Source organism: Xenopus laevis, chromosome 6S (assembly GCF_017654675.1).
Source record: "Xenopus laevis strain J_2021 chromosome 6S, Xenopus_laevis_v10.1, whole genome shotgun sequence".
NCBI classification, from domain to species: domain Eukaryota; kingdom Metazoa; phylum Chordata; class Amphibia; order Anura; family Pipidae; genus Xenopus; species Xenopus laevis.
In genome coordinates, this window is record NC_054382.1 from 3,607,663 (window position 1) to 3,628,677 (window position 21,015).

The window sequence follows — 21,015 nt, forward strand, 5'->3', positions numbered from 1 at the left end:
GGGTGGCTGTACAGGTGAGTGTCCCTCTCTCAGGTGAGCGGCTGTACAGGTGTGTGTCTCTCTCAGGTGAGTGGCTGTACAGGTGTGTGTCTCTCTCAGGTGAGCGGCGATACAGGTGTGTGTTTCTCTCGGGTGGGTGGCTATACAGGTGTGTGTCTCTCTCAGGTGAGTGGCTGTACAGGTGTGTGTCTCTCTCAGGTGAGTGGCTGTACAGGTGTGTGTCTCAGGTGAGTGGCTGTACAGGTGTGTGTCTCAGGTGAGCGGCTGTACAGGTGTGTGTCCCTCTCAGGTGAGCGGCTGTACAGGTGAGTGTCCCTCTCTCAGGTGAGCGGCTGTACAGGTGTGTGTCTCTCTCAGGTGAGTGGCTGTACAGGTGTGTGTCTCAGGTGAGCCGCTGTACAGGTGTGTGTCTCTCTCAGGTGAGCGGCGATACAGGTGTGTGTTTCTCTCGGGTGGGTGGCTATACAGGTGTGTGTCTCTCTCGGGTGGGTGGCTGTACAGGTGTTTGTCTCTCTCAGGTGAGTGGCTGTACAGGTGTGTGTCTCAGGTGGGTGGCTGTACAGGTGTGTGTCTCAGGTGAGTGGCTGTACAGGTGTGTGTCTCTCTTAGGTGAGTGGCTGTACAGGTGTGTGTCTCTCTCAGGTGGGTGGCTGTACAGGTGTGTGTCTCTCTCAGGTGAGTGGCTGTACAGGTGTGTGTCTCTCTCAGGTGAGCAGCTATACAGGTGTGTGTCTCTCTCAGGTGGGTGGCTGTACAGGTGTGTGTCTCTCTCAGGTGGGTGGCTGTACAGGTGTGTGTCTCAGGTGGGTGTCTCAGGTGGGTGGCTGTACAGGTGTGTGTCTCTCTCAGGTGGGTGGCTGTACAGGTGTGTGTCTCTCTCAGGTGGGTGGCTGTACAGGTGTGTGTCTCAGGTGAGCGGCTGTACAGGTGTGTGTCCCTCTCAGGTGAGGGGCTGTACAGGTGTGTGTCTCTCTCTCAGGTGTGCGGCTGTACAGGTGTGTGTCCCTCTCAGGTGAGGGGCTGTACAGGTGTGTGTCCCTCTCAGGTGAGCGGCTGTACAGGTGTGTGCTCTCCCTGGGACTGGTTCAGTGCCACAAAGTATAAGGGTAGGACTCCTACAACATACTTTTATTTTATTTAAAGAGACAGTCTCTGCTTTGGTACCCCCCTCCCCCATCACCAGAGCAGGGAATGTCCCTTGGGTCTCACATTGCCTTTAAAAGCGGTTACATACCTTCTTATTCTCCAACACATCATGTTGGGCTCCTCCTGCTGAGAGATCAGCCTCTTCCATAGGTTTTAAAGGCACGACCTGTTCCCGCCGTGATACAGAGACTTGTGGGAGTCCCAAGAGTAAATCCATCCGACCTCAATACTTTAACTTCCAGCAGAATAAATAAATAAATGCCGATCCCCAATGTCACCCGTCTGTGATTCACCCAGAGGAGCGACTGCGCTGTCAATCACCCAGCAGCACAATTACAGGCTCTGAGATTTCATTCTACAGACTTAATATCTCACTGTTAATCCCTGCAGTGAAAATAAACTCTGTAACAAAGAAAGGAGAAGTAAATCCAAGTAAAAAATATTGCATGCTCTGTTATACAGATAGCTAGAATCTCAGCTGCCATAAAGCAGGACAGGACTGCTCCTTACAATGGGGATCAGATAGGATCTGTGCAGCCACTGGGACAGAATGTTCTGTTATACAGATAGCTAGAATCTCAGCTGCCATAAAGCAGGACAGGACTGCTGCTTACAATGGGGATCAGATAGGATCTGTGCAGCCACTGGGACAGAATGCTCTGTTATACAGATAACTAGAATCTCAGCTGCCATAAAGCAGGACAGGACTGCTGCTTACAATGGGATCAGATAGGATCTGTGCAGCCACTGGGACAGAATGTTCTGTTATACAGATAGCTAGAATCTCAGCTGCCATAAAGCAGGACAGGACTGCTGCTTACAATGGGGATCAGATAGGATCTGTGCAGCCACTGGGACAGAATGTTCTGTTATACAGATAGCTTGAATCTCAGCTGCCATAAAGCAGGACAGGACTGCTGCTTACAATGGGGATCAGATAGGATCTGTGCAGCCACTGGGACAGAATGTTCTGTTATACAGATAGCTAGAATCTCAGCTGCCATAAAGCAGGACAGGACTGCTGCTTACAATGGGGATCAGATAGGATCTGTGCAGCCACTGGGACAGAATGTTCTGTTATACAGATAGCTAGAATCTCAGCTGCCATAAAGCAGGACAGGACTGCTGCTTACAATGGGGATCAATGGCACAATTGCATCTTTTTCTGGAATTTAGTCACTCACTGAACCCAGATATAATTTGAAAATCCAGGTTGACAAGAAGAAGAAAAATGAAGGTGAATAACTGAAAAAAATCAAAGGGGCAAATCCAATTACATCCTTACAAATCTGTAAGACATTCTATAACAGGAATATTAATATATGTTGGTAGAATAGGCCAATTTATCACTATTCTGGGGCCCTAAATTAAATTTGCTATGGAGCCTAGTAACATCTAGTTACTGAATCTATAAAGTTAAACTTTAAACAGAACTAAGACTAAAATGAGTTCCGCACAAATATTAAAGGAATTGTTCAGTGTAAAAATAAAAACTGGGTAAATAGATTGTATGTGCAAAATAATGAATGTATCTAATATAGTTAGTTAGGCAAAAATGTAATGTATAAAGTCTGGAGTGACTGGATGTGTAACATAATAGCCAGAACACTACTTCCTGCTTTTCAGCTCTCTTGCTTTCCACTGATTGGTTACCAGGCAGTAACCAATCAGAGACTTGAGGGGGGGCCACATGGGTCAAAACTGTTGCTTTTGAGCTGAATGCTGAGGATCAATTACAAACTCACTGAACAGTTATGTCCCATGTGCAGGACCGCCATCAGAAATCACAGGGCCCCATACAACATAATTTCCTGGGCCCCCTGGGCTGCGCCCACCGCAGGCCCCACCTACAGGTCCGCCCTCCCCACCCCACAGGTTTGCCCCCCACCACACAGTAAAAAAACAAAAAATATATTGGTGGCTAGGGTTCCCACATGTTAATAAAAAATAAAAAGATATTGGTGGTCAGGGCCCCCCATTAAAAAATATTTGTGGCCAGGGCACCCCCCCCATTAAAAAATATTGGTGGCTAGGACCTCACCTGAGAAAAAAAATTGGTGGCCCCCCCCCCCCCCACATTATAAGAAAATTGGTGGCCAGGGCCCCTCAAACGTCCATGCCTTCCCAAAGTCAGCAGCTCTCAGAAAGATGGGGGCCTAGCTAATCAAGTAAGTGTGGCATGGCCGGGCCCCCTTTACCCTTGGGGCCCCCTACAACTCTCCCCCCTGTCCCCCCCTGATGGCTGCCCTGCCCATGTGGCCCCCTTTATAGTCACTGACTAACTCAGAGTTAGAGAGCTGAAAAGCAGGAAGTAGTGTTCTGGCTATTATGTTACACATCCACTCACTCCAGCCTTTATACATTACATTTTTGCCTAACGAACTATATTAGAAATGTTTTTTATTTTGCACAGTCTGTCTATTTACCCAGTTTTTATTTTCACACTGAACTATTCCTTTAAATATGTAAATAATGTTACGTCTGTGCCCAGTGAGTTCTAGTGAGTGGCTCCTATAAAGAGTAAAGGCGGCTCCTATAAAGAGTTAAGGCAGCTCCTATAAAGAGTTAAGGCAGCTCCTATATAAAGAGTTAAGGCAGCTCCTATAAAGAGTTAAGGCAGCTCCAGGCTGATGTTGTTGAGTCAGGGCTCAGAACCTGCATGGAAACAAATTTCTATATTGTGCAGCGTTGGGAAAACATGGGAAAGTTGCACCTCAGCTGTGAATGAGCCTGGCCAGCACCTTCCCTGTACAATTCAGCAGTGTCTTTAAAGGGAGAGAAGAGCTGTAAAATAATAAGATACCAAGCATTTGTGTATTATAGGTTTCATTTAAGGGGCTGGTTCACCTTTACTTTAATGTTTAGTATCATAGAATGACTAATTCTAAGCACATTTTCAATCGGTCTTCATTATTTATTTTGTATAATTTTTTAAACATTTGCCTTCTTCTTCTGACTCTTTCCAGCTTTCAGATGGGGGTCACTGACCCCATCTAAAAACAAATGCTCTGCTACAGTATGGCTAATTATAAGCTAATTGTACTCGCCTTTTGGCCCTTTACAGCTTTCAACAAGGCTACAAATGTATTGTTAGTGCTACTCTTTTTACTTCTCTTTTTGTTCAGTCCCTCTCTTATTCATATTCCAGTCTCTTATTCCAATCAAGGCATGGTTGCTAGGGTCATTTGAACCCTAGCAACCAGATTGCTGACTTTCTTTTGTTCTTGTATTTCATGTTCAGAATAATATACTGGGAGCTGGTAACCAGTGACACTATTTTTACTCTGTTATCATCATCATAGTTTTGCTAATAATGAAGATAAGACCCTTATTGCCTCTTGCTGGGTGGAGATGTTTGGAGAGATTAGGGAGGGCACAAAGTGATGCGGGTGACTTTCCCTTGTCTGACCTTGGTACAAGTATGGGACCTGTTATCCAGAATGCTCGGGACCTGGGGGTTTCTGGATAATGGATCTTTCTGTAATTTAGATCTTCATACATTAAGGCGCAGATTTATCAAGGGTCGAAGTGAATTAGAGGGAATTTTTGAAGTAAAAAAATTCAAAATTCAAAGTAATTTTTTGGATACTTCTACCATCGAATAAGATACTACGATTTCGAATTTACTTCGACTTCGATTCAAAGTAAAAATCGTTTGAATATTTGAAGTTCTGTCTCTTTAAACAAACTTCAATACTTTCTAAATTAAACCTGCCAAAGTGCTATGTTCGCCTATGGGGACCTTCTACAAACTTTTTTAAAGTCTTCACACATCGAATAAAAATCCTTCGATTGTACGCTAAAATCTTTCAAATCGTTTGACTCTTATTTGATCGTACGATTGCCAAATTCAGTGAAAAAACGTCGAATTCGATATTCGAATGCGAAGTTTTTCAATTCGATGGTCGAATTTCGAAGTTTTTTGTACTTCGAAATTCGACCCTTGATAAATCTGCCCCTAAGTCTACTTGAAAATAATGCAAATATTAAATAAACCCAATAGGCTGGGTTTGTTTCCAATAAAGGATTCATTATATCTTAGTTGGGATCAAGTACAAGTTAATGTTTTATTATTACACAGAAAAAGGAAATCATTTTTAAAAATCTGGGTTATTTGGATAAAATGGAGTCTATTCCTGTAATTCAGAGCACGGGTTCCCAGATAACGGATCTCATACCTGTACTGACTTATAGGGAATATAAAATGTTGTCTAATAAAATAAATGATCATTTCTAAGCAACTTCCCAAGACTCTTTACACGTTCCCAATGGTAATAAAGTGTAAATGTAAGTTCTATTGAGAGCAGTGTCTGCCCATTGCTATTACTGTATATTTGAAAGTTGCTTAGAATTCCATTAAATGTTTTTTATGGGTTTACATCCCCTTTAATATGACTGCAGTGAAATATAAAGTGTATGTGCCAGTATTCAGCCTCTGTTCCCTGAGCCCACAGACATTCCTTACGGAAACACCAGGTATCGCCTCTGAGCTGATTCGTAACGCAGGGCTGGATTTAGGGGTAGGGAGGTACCATGTACCCAGGGCATATTTGGGGCAATGGATTCCATCTCAAACCTGTTTGTCTTGACAACCATTAGACTGAATGAAGGCGTCAGACCTGTGATGAGGCTGCATTTATGTGTGATCTATGATTAACCCCTGCCCTGTACATCAAGCACTAGCGATAAGTAAAGCTTCCACCAATGAAACCAGGCAGCTGGCACTTCAATGCTTCGGTTGCAATGTTATCGCTACTCATCATCACTTCCCCACTGATTCTTTCTTTCCAAGCCTGGTTATTTTCCCAGTCAGAGGTGTGGGGCCCATATAAAAGCCCAACATTACAGATCTATTTGGCTTCACTGGGAGGGCATCTATAGGTGAAATATATATAGTGAATAAAGTACCCCCTTTTGTAAAATATAAGGATATTATAAGTTACCGAGGAGTTTCATGACCATATAAAAACACGAGGCCGAAGGCCGAGTGTTTTTATACAGGTCATGGAACTCCGAGGTAACTTCTAATATCCTCATATTTTACAACTGGGGGTACTTTATTTATTATAATACACAAATTTCAATGAGTCATGTGACAGAAATGACATCAGAACTCACCGTTTATAACTGATGACATCAGAACTCACCGTTTATAAGGATATAATTTACAGGATATTCATGGCTTTTGTGTATTATATTCATATAAATGAAACATTCAGTGGAACAATGTGAAGAAGATTATGGCCAGGTGCATATATTGCTGTGAGAAAGGGTTAATTGTGTTAATTAAATGTACCTTGCTTTAAATATTGTCTGGGTTCTCACCTTAGTGTACAAGTACAGGTATGGGACTTGTAATCCAGAATGCTGGGGTTTTCTGGATAATGGATCTATTTCATAATTTTCATACCTACTACTACTAGAAAAATCATATAAACATTAAATAAAGCCAATAGGCTGGTTTTGCCTCCAATAAGGATTAATTATATCTTAGTTGGGATCAAGTACAAGCGACTGTTTTATTATTACACAGAAAAAGGAAATTATTTTATAATTTATTTTAGATTTCCCAGATAACAGATCCCCTCCCAAGTTTATACAGTTATTGGTACATGCACAATAGTCTACGGATCCCAAATAATTTCTACATATTATGGATACTTGTCAATTTGGGAATTAGGCAGCTTAAAAATATTTCAGCTGCTGATGCTCCATGGATACCATTGTTTCCAATGTCAGCTGCCCCAAGTCAGGCACAAGTCACATGACTGGGGGCAGCTGGGAAATTGACAAAATGTCTAGCCCCATGTCAGATTTCAAAATTGAATATAAACAAATCTGTTTGCTCTTTTGAGAAATGGATTTCAGTGCAGAATTCTGCTGGAGTAGCACTATTAACTGATGTGTTTTGAAAAAAACATGTTTTCCGATGACAGGATCCCTTTAATAGATAAAAAAAGATTAACATATAGGAAGGCCAGTATTTTTTTCCGGAAAAGGTGGCAACCCTAAATACATAGGAAATGGAGCTCCCCTAAAAGACATATTGGATCAGTCAATGATTATCTGACACCCAACAAGAAGACAGAATGAAAGAGACAGAAGCTGAGGCCTGAGGGTCGCTGGGAGTCGGATTTGAGCACAAACTGAAAGACAGAATTGAAGTTATTTGGCACAGGCTGATAAAAACGTGATCCTGAGGTGGCAAAGTTTACTTTTATTCTTACTGCTGACAGTCACATCAGTACAGTTACTTATTCATATATTACATTTATTTTGGCTAAAGTCAGTGCCAATAACAATCATCCTCCTCAGAAAGCAATCTGACAGGAAAAGATCGATGCGCTCTACGCTCCACTGCTTTCTCCTTGCAATGCAGGTAGTCCAGAGGTTTTACTCACTCAGTTCCATCGGCTGTGGATTAGTTGGTCTGGTAGGTCGTGACGTGGCGCGTTCCTACTGGTCGCTAGCGCTTCCTGATTGGCTGTTGCTAGGACAAGCAGCAGAGCATTGTGGGAAGATGGAGGGCAGCGTGGGGAGATTGGAAGTGGAAGCTTTGCGCAGGAAAGAGAGACTGAAAGAGCTGCGGAACAAGCGGGTGAGAAGAGACGTGTTCTGTAATGTTGGCCCTGGGGATACGGGGATTCCAGAGATGCTGAGTTATATCAGAATGGCTCTGTGTGTCTGTACTGGGCTGTGTGTGTGTCTGTACTGGGCTGTGTGTGTGTCTGTACTGGGCTGTGTGTGTGGGTCTGTACTGGGCTGTGTGTGTGGGTCTGTACTGGGCTCTGTGTGTCTGTACTGGGCTGTGTGTGTGTCTGTACTGGGCTGTGTGTGTGTCTGTACTGGGCTGTGTGTGTGGGTCTGTACTGGGCTGTGTGTGTGGGTCTGTACTGGGCTCTGTGTGTGTGTCTGTACTGGGCTGTGTGTGTGTGTGTGTGTGTCTGTACTGGGCTGTGTGTGTGTCTGTACTGGGCTCTGTGTGTGTGTCTGTACTGGGCTGTGTGTGGGTCTGTACTGGGCTCTTTGTGGCTGTACTGGGCTCTTGTGCTGTTGGAGGGGCTCAGGGGGCGACACTCTTTGGGCTGTTCCCTTGTCAAACTATTTGTAGCTTCTGCTGTTGTTAAACTATAACCCTAAGCAATCCCAAGCTGGTTAGGCTGTTAGAGGCTGCTGGGAGATGTAGTTCATTTACCTGAGGGAAACTAAAGATTGACTCTTTGCCAAAAAGCCTCTTATTTTAATTGTTTCAGAAACTTTGTATCTTTTTCTGGCGTCAGTGCAGGAGATCAAAGAGAAAGTCGGGACATTTCAGTAACAAACCCGGGACTGTGGGCTGAGCTGTCAATATCAGGATTGTCCCGCGGGAAATGACAGAGTTGGGAGCTATGGGAATGTGCTGTAATACACAGTAAGGAAGGTTTGTGTTGGATCGAGGACTATGGGAGAAATACAGCAGTGAAATTGAAGAAGAATAGGAGGTGAATAGGTAGAGAGAGATTTTCCATAGTTGGGAGTCTGGCCATTATTGGGGGCACTGCAGTTTTCCACCAGTATTTAAAGGATAAGTAAACTTTCAAATAAGTGAATGTAAAATTGATAAGGGGGCTATTCTTTGCACTTTTGTAATTTACATTCATTATTTATTTTTAATTCCAAGATATTAAGGGATACATGTACTGTTAATATGAATTAATTGTTACAACAGCGCCACCTGCTGGTCAGTTTCCCACCAGTCTGACCAGCAAGTAGTCAAGGAAGTTGTCAGGAGAAAGAAAGAGGCTGATGTTCTTCTGCTTAGGAAAAGAATTTGAAACCTTTCTCACATCTTTCTTATTGTGTCTCATTACAATTCAGCACTGTGGGGCACAGGACATGGAAAACATTTTGGGTGAAGCAATGGGGGTGAATTTGCCCCTCTAGGAACTGGTCAATGGGGAATTGGATCCAGGTCCCCCTGGTTGTTAGCGAGGCCCAGAGTTGTGAGCAGCCCAGGAGCCGAAAGTGCAGAGAATCGGAGCTCTTAGTACTGAATGGAAAGGGGGTTCTCGTACCCCGGGATGGGGGCAGTTCCAGTCTTACCCCAACAATGTCCTGTCACTTTCTGTCCCATAGGAGCTTGAGCTCATCTATAAGTTACAGTTACATAATCCCTGGTAGAGACCTGTGAGACAGATAACTAGCAGAATTACTCAGGGTTGTTGGGTTGAGTTTATGAAGCGCAAGAGCTACGGACACATATTGATCATGGAATTGTGCAGCCCACATTGCTCCCACCAATCCAGTCCAACCTTTAGCCACTATATCCTTCTCTGGACATGAAACATCGTCTCCGTTATTCTCTCTGCAGCAGAAAGATGAAGGGGAACCTGAGAGTAAAGTGCGCGCAGGTGAAGAGGAAGAGCAGCACAGGTAATGACATTTATACCTGTAATTTCCCAGTCATTCCCATGAGCCAATAGAGAGTGGTTTTGGGTTTGTTTATGGCCTGCACTTTAGTGAGTCAAAAAAGCACAGAGAAATGTTGGTGTGTGCCATTGGCCATAAGTCTTCAGCCTTCCCTGGTGTCACACCAGCTCCATATCTGGTTTTGGATAAGTCTCATGGCTAACTGATTCTGCACGGCCTGATGGGAATGTTTCACTGACTCCCCATTCAGCTCTCCCACTAACACACTGTTTGCTCTCCGTTGGTACAAAGAAGCGAGTAATTGCCTCGGCAAACATCAGGTGGGTGTCGCTCTTGTATAATCTCGATGATCAGAGGAGAATGAATGGTGTCTAGTGCTCCCCAACCAGTAGCCCGTGAGTAACATGTTGCTCTCCAACCCCTTGGATGTTGCTCCCAGTGGCATCAAAGCAGATGATTAATTTTGAATTCCTGGCTTGGAGGCAAGTTTTAGTTGTATAAAAACCAGGTTTACTGTCAGTCTCAATGTAGGTTGACAATCCACATAGGGGCTACTAAATGGCCAATCATATCCCTTATTTGGCACTCCAGGAACATTTTTCATTCTAGTGTTGCTCCCCAACTCCTTTTTCTTCTGAATGTTGCTCACGGGTTCAAAAGGTTGGGGATCCCTGGTGTACAGGGTCACCATCAGAAATCATGGGGCCCCATACAACAACATTTCTGGGCCCTCCAATCTCCACCCCAGATCCCTCTCACCCCACACAACAGTAAAAATCCCAAAAAGATGGTGCTAAAAACAAAACACCCCCACCACAAGTTATAAAAAGCCATTAGTGTTCAGGAACCACATAAAAGTGGATTTGGGTCTTTTTTGTGTCTTTGGGTCTTTTTGTGGTGTTGGGTCACTTCATGGATTTAGGTCTTTTCGCGGCTTTGGGTCTTTTTGTGTCTTTTCCCGGCTTTGGGTCTTTCCGCGGCGTTGGGTCTTTTCACGGCTTTGGGTCTTTTCGTGGGTTTTGGGTCACAACTTTGGGACTTCCGTGGTTCGGCGATGTCAATAGGGACCCGGCTAATTCGAAAAATGCAGCACAGCCGGGCCCCCCGGTACAAATGTACCCCCTGATGGTCGGCCCTGTGTGTGTATAAGAAGGAAAGCCGAGCACTAGTCACTGTACTGTGAGAAGAGATCTGTCCTGTTATAGTAGCAAATGGGTCTCTAGCAGTTTATTATTCCCTGTGATAAGTGTCGGGCACAGCAGGATATTCATGTCGTTGGCTTTGGTGTGTTTCATGTGTGTCCCCCCCATGTGGCCCTACAGTATGAGCCCCCCGCACTTGTGTTACAGTTGTTACAGTTGTTACAGTTGTGTTACAGTTGTGTTACAGTGTGCTCTAATGATGTGACAATGATAACCTCAGGCACAGGAATATTAAATCCTTACCCCTGTCTTTCCTTAGGGAGCTGAAGCTGAGGAATTACACCCCCCAGGACGATGTTCTGAAGGAGCGGCAGGTGCCCCAGGCCAAGCCAATCTCAGGTGAGTTCTTTTTCTATAACATCAAATACATCATGTCGGGTGTCCTGTTAAAGGACTGTTATCTGTGTTGTTTTTTTATTAATCAAGTCATTTTGTATAGTTTGTCCTGGTGACCAAATTACGGGCTGAAGGTGCTTTGTTAACATTGGTTTTGAGTGCAACCCCTTTGTCCTGTAATCTGCCCTTTAAGTTGGACATAGACGTACAGATTTACCTTCATATCAGACGAACGATCATTCTGTACCATCTCTCGACCTGTCACTAACCATTCAGATCAAATAAAGTAGTAAAAGAAGAAATCAGACAATTTTCTGCCCCCCTGACAGTAATCGTACGATAGTTATGTCCGACAAAGCTATTGACAGTCTCCCACTGATATCGTCAGATCGGCAATACACGCAGAGATATTATCTGCAGCCGACAAATCTTTTAACCTGTCCGCTCGCCATGGCACGAAAAATGTCAGGACTCTGCACACACTTCCCGAAAATCATACAAAACAGAGATTCGTACAATCAAATCTTTGCGTCTATGGCCAGTGTTAGTCCAGCTCATTGTTTAGCATCATATGATACAGTAGTGACAGCATTATATGATTAACCCTGTGTTATTGTGCCCTCTAGTGGAAGAGAAGGTGAAGGAACAGCTGGAAGCAGCCAAACCAGAGCCAATCATTGAGGAAGTAGTAAGTACTCTCCTTGTTGTGTCCATAGGCAGTAATTGTTCTTTTCTCTCATAAAGGAAAAGTAAACTTTAAAAATAAGTGAATGTAAAATTGATGAGGGTGCTATTCTAAGCACTTTTGCAATTTACATTCATTATTTATTTTCTTTTTTCCCCCAAGATATTAAGGGATACATGTACTGTTAATATGAATGAATTGTGTTACAACAGCGCCACCTGCTGGTCAGTTTCACACCAGTCTGACCAGCAAGTAGTCAAGGAAGTTGTCAGGAGAAAGAAAGAGGCTGATGTTCTTCTGCTTAGGAAAGATGTGAGAAAGGTTTCTAATTTTATTCCTAAGCAGAAGAACATCAGAGCAGCCTCTTTCTTTCTCCTGACAACTTCCTTGACTACTTGCTGGTCAGACTTTACTTATCCTTTAAAGGGCATGTCAACCCAATAATAAAAACTTGCCTTATAAAAGAGAACATGATTGTAAACCACTTTCCTTTATGCATTTGTTAAACAATGATTGTTACTTTTTTTACAGTGTTGCAAAAGTCTGAAATCTAAGTATAGTGCCATATTTTCTAACATGCTGTGCCTTTAACTCTACACAAAGGTAGTGACTTTGTTGTCGTTCATTAATGTCAGTAGGGCTTCAGTTTTCCCACTAGGGAGGTGACTGGTCTTTGGTGCTCGGGGGTCTCACCTATCACTGCTTTTATTCCTACAGGACTTGGCCAATCTTGCTCCCAGGAAACCAGACTGGTAAGTAACGGCTCCACCTGATCTACAGCATGGGATTTACTTGATTCCAAATACAGCAGCACTATGGCAGCTTTCACTCTATCCCAAAGTAATATCAAATTTATCATCAGGACATCGTGTTGATTTGCATCCAATTTAAATGGGGGTGGTTCAAAAAGTAAACTTTTAGTATGTTATAGAATGGCTGATTCTAAGCAACTTTTCAATTAGCTGTCATTTTTTTCTTTTTTATAGTTTTTGAATTATTTGCCTTCTTCTTCTGACTCTTTTCTGCATTTAACTGGGAGTCATGGACCCCATCTAAAAACAATTTCTATGTACGGCTGCACATGTTTTGTTATTGCTACTTTTTATTACTCCTCTTTCTATTCAGGCCTCTCCTATTTATATTCCAGTCTCTTATTCAAATCAGTGCATGGTTGCTAGGGGAATTAGGGCCCTAGCAACCAGATTGCTGAAATTGCAAATGGGAGAGCTGCTGAATAAAAGCTAAATAACTCAAAAAACACAAATATTAAAACATGAAAACCAATTGAAAATTGACTCAAAATATCACTCTCTACATCATACTAACAGTTAAGTTAAAGGTGAACGACCCCTTTAATGGTGCAATCAATATTAAAAGAAATTCATTAATATTCTGGATTGTGTATTCCAGCATAGACAGTGTGGGCCTCCTGCTGCCTCTAGGGGATAATCTGGGGAGTGAATCTGCCTGGAGTTGACATTCTCCTTTTTATTCCCAGGGATCTAAAGAGAGATGTAGCCAAGAAGCTGGAAAAGCTGGAGAAAAGGACCCAGAGAGCCATTGCAGAGTTGATCCGTGAGTTGATCCCTCAGTAACAGACCCGCACAGTGAGGGTGGAGCTTTTAGTGGGGTACAGTGGGGTTTAGGGGCACCCATCAGGGACAGACAAATTAGTACAATTTGGGACACTTGTGACTTGGACATCAGAATTTGATTTTACAACTGGGTCCCAGGAATGGTTACACTGGCTGCTGTCACATTGTTGAGAGTTGCAGCTTTTTACCCAGTTTCCCAAGAGCTTTACTGGCTCCATGAATATGTACCCTCCCTGTTCGCTTCATAAACATAGGGCGTACTTGGGGGCTCTATCTGACCCGTGTCTGCCTTATACAGGCACTGAACATCCAGGCACATGACTACTTTGTGTCCATTCATATGGAGTTCTATGGAGGCTTTGCACCCTGAGCTGTATAATTACTGAGTCTGCTGCCTTCCACTCTATAGTCTGGTATAAATATAATATCAGAACATCCCTAAGCATTGCCTGGTTGTTGGCTGCTGGTGGGTTCCCATTGCAGGATATTGTGATTATTATTATTATGGGGCGGGTCTTGTGCAGGAAGTTATCGGACTTCTGTTTTCTGCAGGGGAGCGGTTAAAAGGACAAGAAGAAGAATTGGCTACAGCTGTGGCATCCGCAAATCAAGAGGATGAAGATTCAGACTAAACTCTCTGTGTAGTAGAAAAAAAAAAAAGCACTCGAGCACCTGATTTGAAGCACAAGATTTCACTGAATCCAAGTAACCGTACTTGAGCTCTGATTCTTAGCACTCCAGGGCCGCTCTCTTTCCCATGGTCAGGCAGGGATTTTGGTCTTGGGTGAGTGTCTGGTGGAATGGTGCGTGTGCTTCAATTGCAGCAATCTCTGGGGCAACGAGACACAGTGTATATTAAACTGATTTACTCTGTTGCATTAAGCCATGGAATATCTGCCAACCAGCTTTATATCCAGGAACAATTCCTCCCCGTGTCTGACATGGGAAAGAGAGAAGTCCAGTAATAGGAGTAAAGAGGATCAGAGCTATAGAGAGGCACAATGTCCCTGTACATAACTGTCTGGAATTGAATGATTCTAGTGTCCTGTCCCTGTACAACAGCAGCAAAGTTGCAAGTTTGGGTATAAGCAATGCGAGGCTGCACTGTAGGTCTGTCATGTGGAAACTCAATAGCCCACGTAGCCGAGAGGAGCCATTTGTATCTGTTTTCACTTCAATATGTTGCTTTGTATGTGTTCATTCTATAAGGGGAAGTAAGATGTTACTATTTGTTACATTTTTTTAAATAAACCTTTAAAAACAAACAAGCCTGTGTCACTTCACTCTTTCCTACGGAGTGTCCTATCATTTATGTTACTGGTACTGGCGGAGCTTTATATTGGACCCCAGACATGACGAAAAGTTTAGCGGAGGCAAGCAGTAAGACTTACATGTGTGCCTGAGTCGATGTGCTGGAATGGAATGGGGCGGGACGTGACGCAAAAAGGGACGGAGCAGATGAAGCGCCCCACAAAAGGGGTGGAGCCATGGGGGTGTAGCATCACAAAAGGGGCGGGGCCACCACCCAAAGCCGACGAAAATGTACGTTTTCATCGGCAGGCAAGGGATTTTGTAAATGGTTTTACAAATTACCGGCAGCTACATTGCCGGTAAATTTGTAATACCGGCCCCGGCCCTGGCAGGTGGCAACCCTACCCACAGGATAGAGTTCTCAGTGCCCAGCAGAATTCAGAAGTGGATGGTGAGCCCAGGAAGCGGAGCCCATACTTGTGCCACTGTATCTCTCATACCTCAGTGCACAGCTCGGAGCCTGGAATGAACCAGGTGAGGCTTTTGCTGCTCAACATTGGGCAAGTCAGTCCAAAAGCCTCCGTGTCACGGTGCAGAGGACACCAAATGCCTATGAAATTGCAGGCACCATTTTCATTTTGTCGTGGCATCAACAAATATGATTCTATAAATCCCATCGGAATGAATAGAAACTGAATGATTTTTTTTTTAGGTGAGCTCTAATCTCACATTGTGATAAATCTGCCCCTAAAATCCATTTGCCTCAAAGACCCAATTGATGTCAAAACGGAAGTGGAATTGCCCGTGTTTTCCTGCATCAGCATAATTGCATCTTGTTTCAAGCAATTGGTTTTGTATCTTGTCTTTACTATTATCCAGTCATAATAATAATGACACAAGCACTCACAATCTATTTGGATAATGGAATAGATGTAGAAAGGTCTGCACTACGTCTAGTATCCCATAGCAACAGACACCTCCCTTATCTGCTCACGGGAATAGGAATCCATTACTCCTCACTCTGTATAGCAGCAAAAGGCTCTACTAATGCTTGTTGTATACTGATGTTTGTTATATATATAGGGGAGCACACATAGGCATAATCCATTTCATCATCGGCCACTTCAATTCTGAGATCATTTCTCCACCTAGTGCTCTACCTTATGATCGTGAATAAGCCCTAATTCGAAGGGGTTAATTAACCCTCGATATTCGACTGGGAATTGAAATCCTCCGAATATCGAAGTCGAAGGATTTAGCGCAAATAGTGCAATCGTACGATCGAAGGATTATTCCTTCGATCGAACGATTAAATCCTTCGAATCGAACGATTCGAAGGATTTAAATCCAACGATCGAAGGAATATCCTTCGATCAAAAAAAGTTAGCCAAGCCTATGGGGACCTTCCCCATAGGCTAACATTGACTTCGGTAGCTTTTAGATGGCAAACTAGGGGGTCGAATAGTCGAACGATTTTTAGTTCGAATCCTTCGATTCGAAGTCGTAGTCGAAGGTCGAAGTAGCCCAAAAAAAACTTCGATTTTTTTTTACTTTGAATCCTTCACTCGAAGTTAGTGAATCGGCCCCTTAATGTTCCTCATCATCAGAATGCATTGTATGTAATGAACATAACATGTATATAGGCCATTTGTTCTAAACAGTTCTTATGTAAGGTTAGCAGCAAACGCTATACAAATAGCAACATGTACCCAAAATAAAATGACTGTTGTTAGGGTACAATGGGGCGACTAGAACATACTGGTCCTGACATCAAAGTCTGTTTAGGAGCCTCTCATCTGGCAAATGATCCGTTTCCCACAGAAATATTGCACATTAGGTGGAACCTCTTCTGCTTCCAGTCAAGCCCACGGCTCTACTACATCTATTCTTAGATTAAGGCGAAAATTCACAATTTATGGTTTTTGAAATTTCCTTCCATTTTTTGAATTTGACTCCCATGTTGGCCACAACTGCCACCTTGTATGTGTGCGTGTAATTTCAAGTGAACTAAATAAGAACTGTGTCTGCCAGTAAAGTTGGGGGAAACATTCAGATTAGATCAAGGGGTATTTTAAGTGGTCACCCAAAAGCCTGAATCATATGTGGTAACAAGTACAGCCCCCCTATTAGAAAGGGATTTCCCAACAATCTGTTTGTTTTTGGGAATATCACATGGGCAGCTGCTTCCTTGTTTGGTTCAAAAACGGAACTAGAGGGGGGCGGGCCCTGGCGCAGGATGCGCAGCCGGGCCCCCGCCCCCTCCGTAAACCCGGAACTGGCCGCCGAACATGCGGACTGCCGGGGGGCCCTGAGGGGGTGCGGACCCTGGCCCGCTCGCACCCCCTGCTCCCCCGGTAGTTCCGCCCCTGGTTTGGTTATAAACTGATGTTCACTTGTTTGGAATAACGAGATACTTATCAGTACAGCTACTAGTTCTGTTCTCTTAAACATGAGAAAATCCAACAAACAAGATAAATAAATACATTTATATTTTTATTATTAAAATAGATTAACATAATGAAACATATTTATTTCACAACAGTTTTACAGTGAGAGTTGAGGATGTGGAATTGTCTCCCTGAATCAGTGGTACAGGCTGATACATTAGATAGGTACAAGGAAGGGTCGGATGCTTTATTCACCAGTAGCTCCTCCCAGCAGACAGGAGGGAGCCAATGAGATTAGAGGAGGGAAAGGGGTGTTACAGGGAGAGCTGGGAGGTGAATCAGTGGTACAGGCTGATACATTAGATAGGTATAAGGAAGGGTTGGATGCTTAATTCACCAGTAGCTCCTCCCAGCAGACAGGAGGGAGCCAATGAGATTAGAGGAGGGAAAGGGGTGTTACAGGGAGAGCTGGGAAGTGAATCAGGGGTATAGGCTGATACATTAGATAGGTACAAGGAAGGGTCGGATGCTTTATTCACCAGTAGCTCCTCACAGCAGACAGGAGGGAGCCAATGAGATTAGAGGAGGGAAAGGGGTGTTACAGGGAGAGCTGGGAAGTGAATCAGGGGTACAGGCTGATACATTAGATAGGTACAAGGAAGGGTCGGATGCTTTATTCACCAGTAGCTCCTCCCAGCAGACAGGAGGGAGCCAATGAGATTAGAGGAGGGAAAGGGGTGTTACAGGGAGAGCTGGGAAGTGAATCAGTGGTACAGGCTGATACATTAGATAGGTATAAGAAGGGGTTGGATGGTGTTTAGCAAGTGAGGGAATACAGGGATATGGGAGAGAGCTCATAGTACAAGTTGATCCAGGGACTGGTCCCATTGCATCTTGGAGTCAGGAAGGAATTTTTCCCTTTGAAAAGATATACCATAATAAAGAGAAGGAACAGCACTTAACCCCTTAATATTCTTTCAGCGCATTTGTTCAGTTTGTACTGGGAAAACCCCGCCCTAAAGAAGCCCCGAGATGTCTTGTATCCTACAGTTCAAAGAGGAGATCGGTGTCAGCTCAGTCACAAGTAATGATGTATTCACCAGTAACGTAACTAGAGGGGGGCGGGCCCTTGTGCAAAATGTGCAGCCGAGCCCCCGCCCCCTCCGTACGCAATTATCTTCCCAGAAATCGGCGGGGCGTGAGCTGCCGGGGGGCCCTGAGGGGGTGCGGGCCCTGGCCCAACTGCACCCCCTGCTCCCCCGGTAGTTCCGCCACTGGTATTCACTTCACTACGTCTCCTCCTCAGTCTGCACGGCTAGAAAGGAATGTAATAGAATAGTATAATATTGCTCATTTACTGCTCTGTGCACTGCGCTGTTACATACTCACTGAAGCAGTTGTTCAGCCGCCCACAAGTATCTCTCCCTGTATTGGGCTGTAGCTCCATCACTTGCTCCGTTCCTCTGCACATTTACTGCCGGGGGGCCTGTCCTGTTATCTCTGGTCTCCTCCTCACTACGGGTAGTCGTTGGGGTCAGACTTTTCCACCGTTCCTGCCTCCATGCACAACGCAGCTCCACTCAAGTAGCAAAGAGCAATAGGAGAGCTAAAGCCACGTATATATTTAGAGACTATTATTCAATTTCCTGATCACAGACAAACTCTGCACTTACATTCGACTTCTCAGTGCTCTGCCAAAGACTGATTCCTTGGCTACAAACTTATAGAAAAAACCCATAGATGTCAATGATTTTATCCTGTACTCCAGTAGCCACCACAGAAGATGCCTAAACAATATTCCTTTGGGTCAAGTGGACTTTGTCAGGGAAGGGCCAGAGAGGCTTGAAATGTTGCTGGAGTTGCCATATGTGAAAATAAAGGTGGTTTTATCTGTAGAAAATGGGAGTGCTGGTACCTTTGTAATTTTGAGATGTAGGTATGTGAAGTAGGGGTGCACTGAATCCAGGATTCGGCCTTTTTCAGCAGGATTTGGATTTGGCCGAATCCTTCTGCCTGGCCGAACCAAATCCAAATTTGCATATGCAAATTAGGGAAGGGGAGGGAAATCACGTGACTTTTTGTCACAAAACAAGGAAGTAAAAAGTGTTTCCCCTTCCCACCCCTAATTTGCATATTAGTGGAATAAAATAGTGGATTTGGTGCATCACTAATGTGAAGGTGAACATATAAATTTGTGTGTAGCCCTTTGAAGAAAGTCTATAACATGAGCTGGAGGACTGTTACAATTGTGTATCTGGAGTCAGAGTCGCCAAAAATGTACCGACTCCGACTCCTAATAACCGTAAATAAAAAAACTGAAAATAAATCCGATTTAAGACTTCGGTAGAAGCAATTCTGTTTCTAAGAAGAATAATTGAGTTGATTTTCTATTGTGTGATTGTATGTGATTGTATTTAGCAGCTATTCTACAGCTATATGCCACGTTCAATTAATATAGAATTTGTTTTTGTTTGATTTAATTTTACTTTCATTTTAGTTTAGAAATACCAAAGACTATGGATTATATTTTTAAACGTTGCCAGTGATAAAATGCCTTGTATGTTGAGTACATCTTGCTATCAACATGGAAAAAACATTGGTATAATTAAAGGAACAGTTACAGTAAAAAATGAAAGGGGTTTAAAGTAATGAATGTATAATATAGTGTTAGTGTGCACTGGTTAAAGCTGTGGGTTTGCTCAGGTTACAAAAAGAATTGTTAGATAAAACTAGGGATAAAATAGCAGCTACTACAAGAGGAACTTTTACAAAAAGGAAAAAGAGGATAAAGAGGAGATTGTGTTTCTAACCCAATATAATACAGATCATAGGCAACTGGAAGGGATAATGAAAAGACAGTGACATGTGTTGAAAATGGATGAAGACATGAAAGATATAGTGGGAGAACAACCAAGGATTGTCTATAGACTGTCAAATAACAGAAAACAGAAATTGGTCTCAAGTTATTTAAAAACTCTGGGACAAGTTGAGGTTTGGCTTTAAAGTAAACCTGGTTTTATGTATTGCAAAGATTGTGTAGCGAGGACTGGCCAGATATGGGATGACTTTGACGTAGTTGTTCAGCTTAAATATATTGCAATATATGGACAAACAATCCCTGTTTTGTTTAAAGGGTAAGGCATTTTTCAGTAGCAGTAGCACAAAATGTCGCTGTCTTAAATATATTGATAATGGGTTGAGTGCAGAGGACTCTTGTAGTTGACTATATGTATTTTGTGGTCACAGCCTCATTGCCCCCCCGCCTAATGGTTTTAAAAAATAGTGGTGAGCACAACTTTCCCTTGTTTGTTTTAGTTATACAGGAGCAGTGACCAGCTCCATGTTGTAGCTCCCACCCCTCCCAGCTATAGTCAGGTGATCCCACTGGTGTCTAATAAAAGAGCAGCCAAGTTTGGGAGTTTTACTTTAAAAGCAGCAAGTAAGTTGCAGGTAAAACTTAGTCCCTGTGTAAAATGTATAATAAAGCAATTGAATTCTTAATGAATCAGATGAAAATTAAGTGTAGGACTGGCCAGATATGGGATGACTTTGACGTAGTTGTTCATCTTAAATATATTGCAATATATGGACAAACAATCCCTGTTTTGTTTAAAGGGTAAGGCATTTTTTAGTAGCAGTAGCACAAAATGTCTCTGTCTTAAATATATTGATAATGGGCAGAGGACTCTTGTATTTGACTTTGTGTAGCGAGTAGGACGAGCACCCGCCCCAAAAACATGGTGGAGACCTTTACATCTATCAAGAAGGGAAACCCACTATCAAAGAACTAATTCCCTGCAATACAAAGGCTGTTATATATTCATGAGAAACGTTACTGTGGTGTTTGCCTGCACTTTCCTAACTGTCGTTATAAGTCTAATTAAAGTCACGGATGTCTTATTCAAAGGGGATAAAGAATTATTATACACAGTAGTCATGTCCCAAAGTACAACCAGTCCAAGGGTTGTACATAGTTAAATCATTTTAAAAGGTAAAAATTGGGA

General features: G+C 43.2%; 2 protein-coding genes across 2 annotated transcripts in view; both read left to right on the forward strand.

Moving 5' to 3' along the window:
* Positions 1-7,665: 7,665 nt before the first annotated feature.
* Positions 7,666-14,638, forward strand: ccdc12.S (coiled-coil domain containing 12 S homeolog; the record flags this gene model as incomplete). Its single annotated transcript, NM_001113431.1, is given in 7 exon segments — positions 7,666-7,744; positions 9,497-9,558; positions 11,017-11,096; positions 11,720-11,781; positions 12,496-12,530; positions 13,277-13,353; positions 13,926-14,638. Coding segments are annotated over 7 exon segments (474 nt in total). The 3' UTR covers positions 14,006-14,638.
* The window catches only part of LOC108719795, a 47,195-nt gene continuing 33,851 nt past the window's right edge, over positions 7,672-21,015 (forward strand). The window contains exon 1 of the mRNA XM_041567321.1: positions 7,672-7,744. The gene's annotated coding sequence lies outside the window, so the exon portion shown is untranslated. The remainder of the gene's footprint in view (positions 7,745-21,015) is intronic.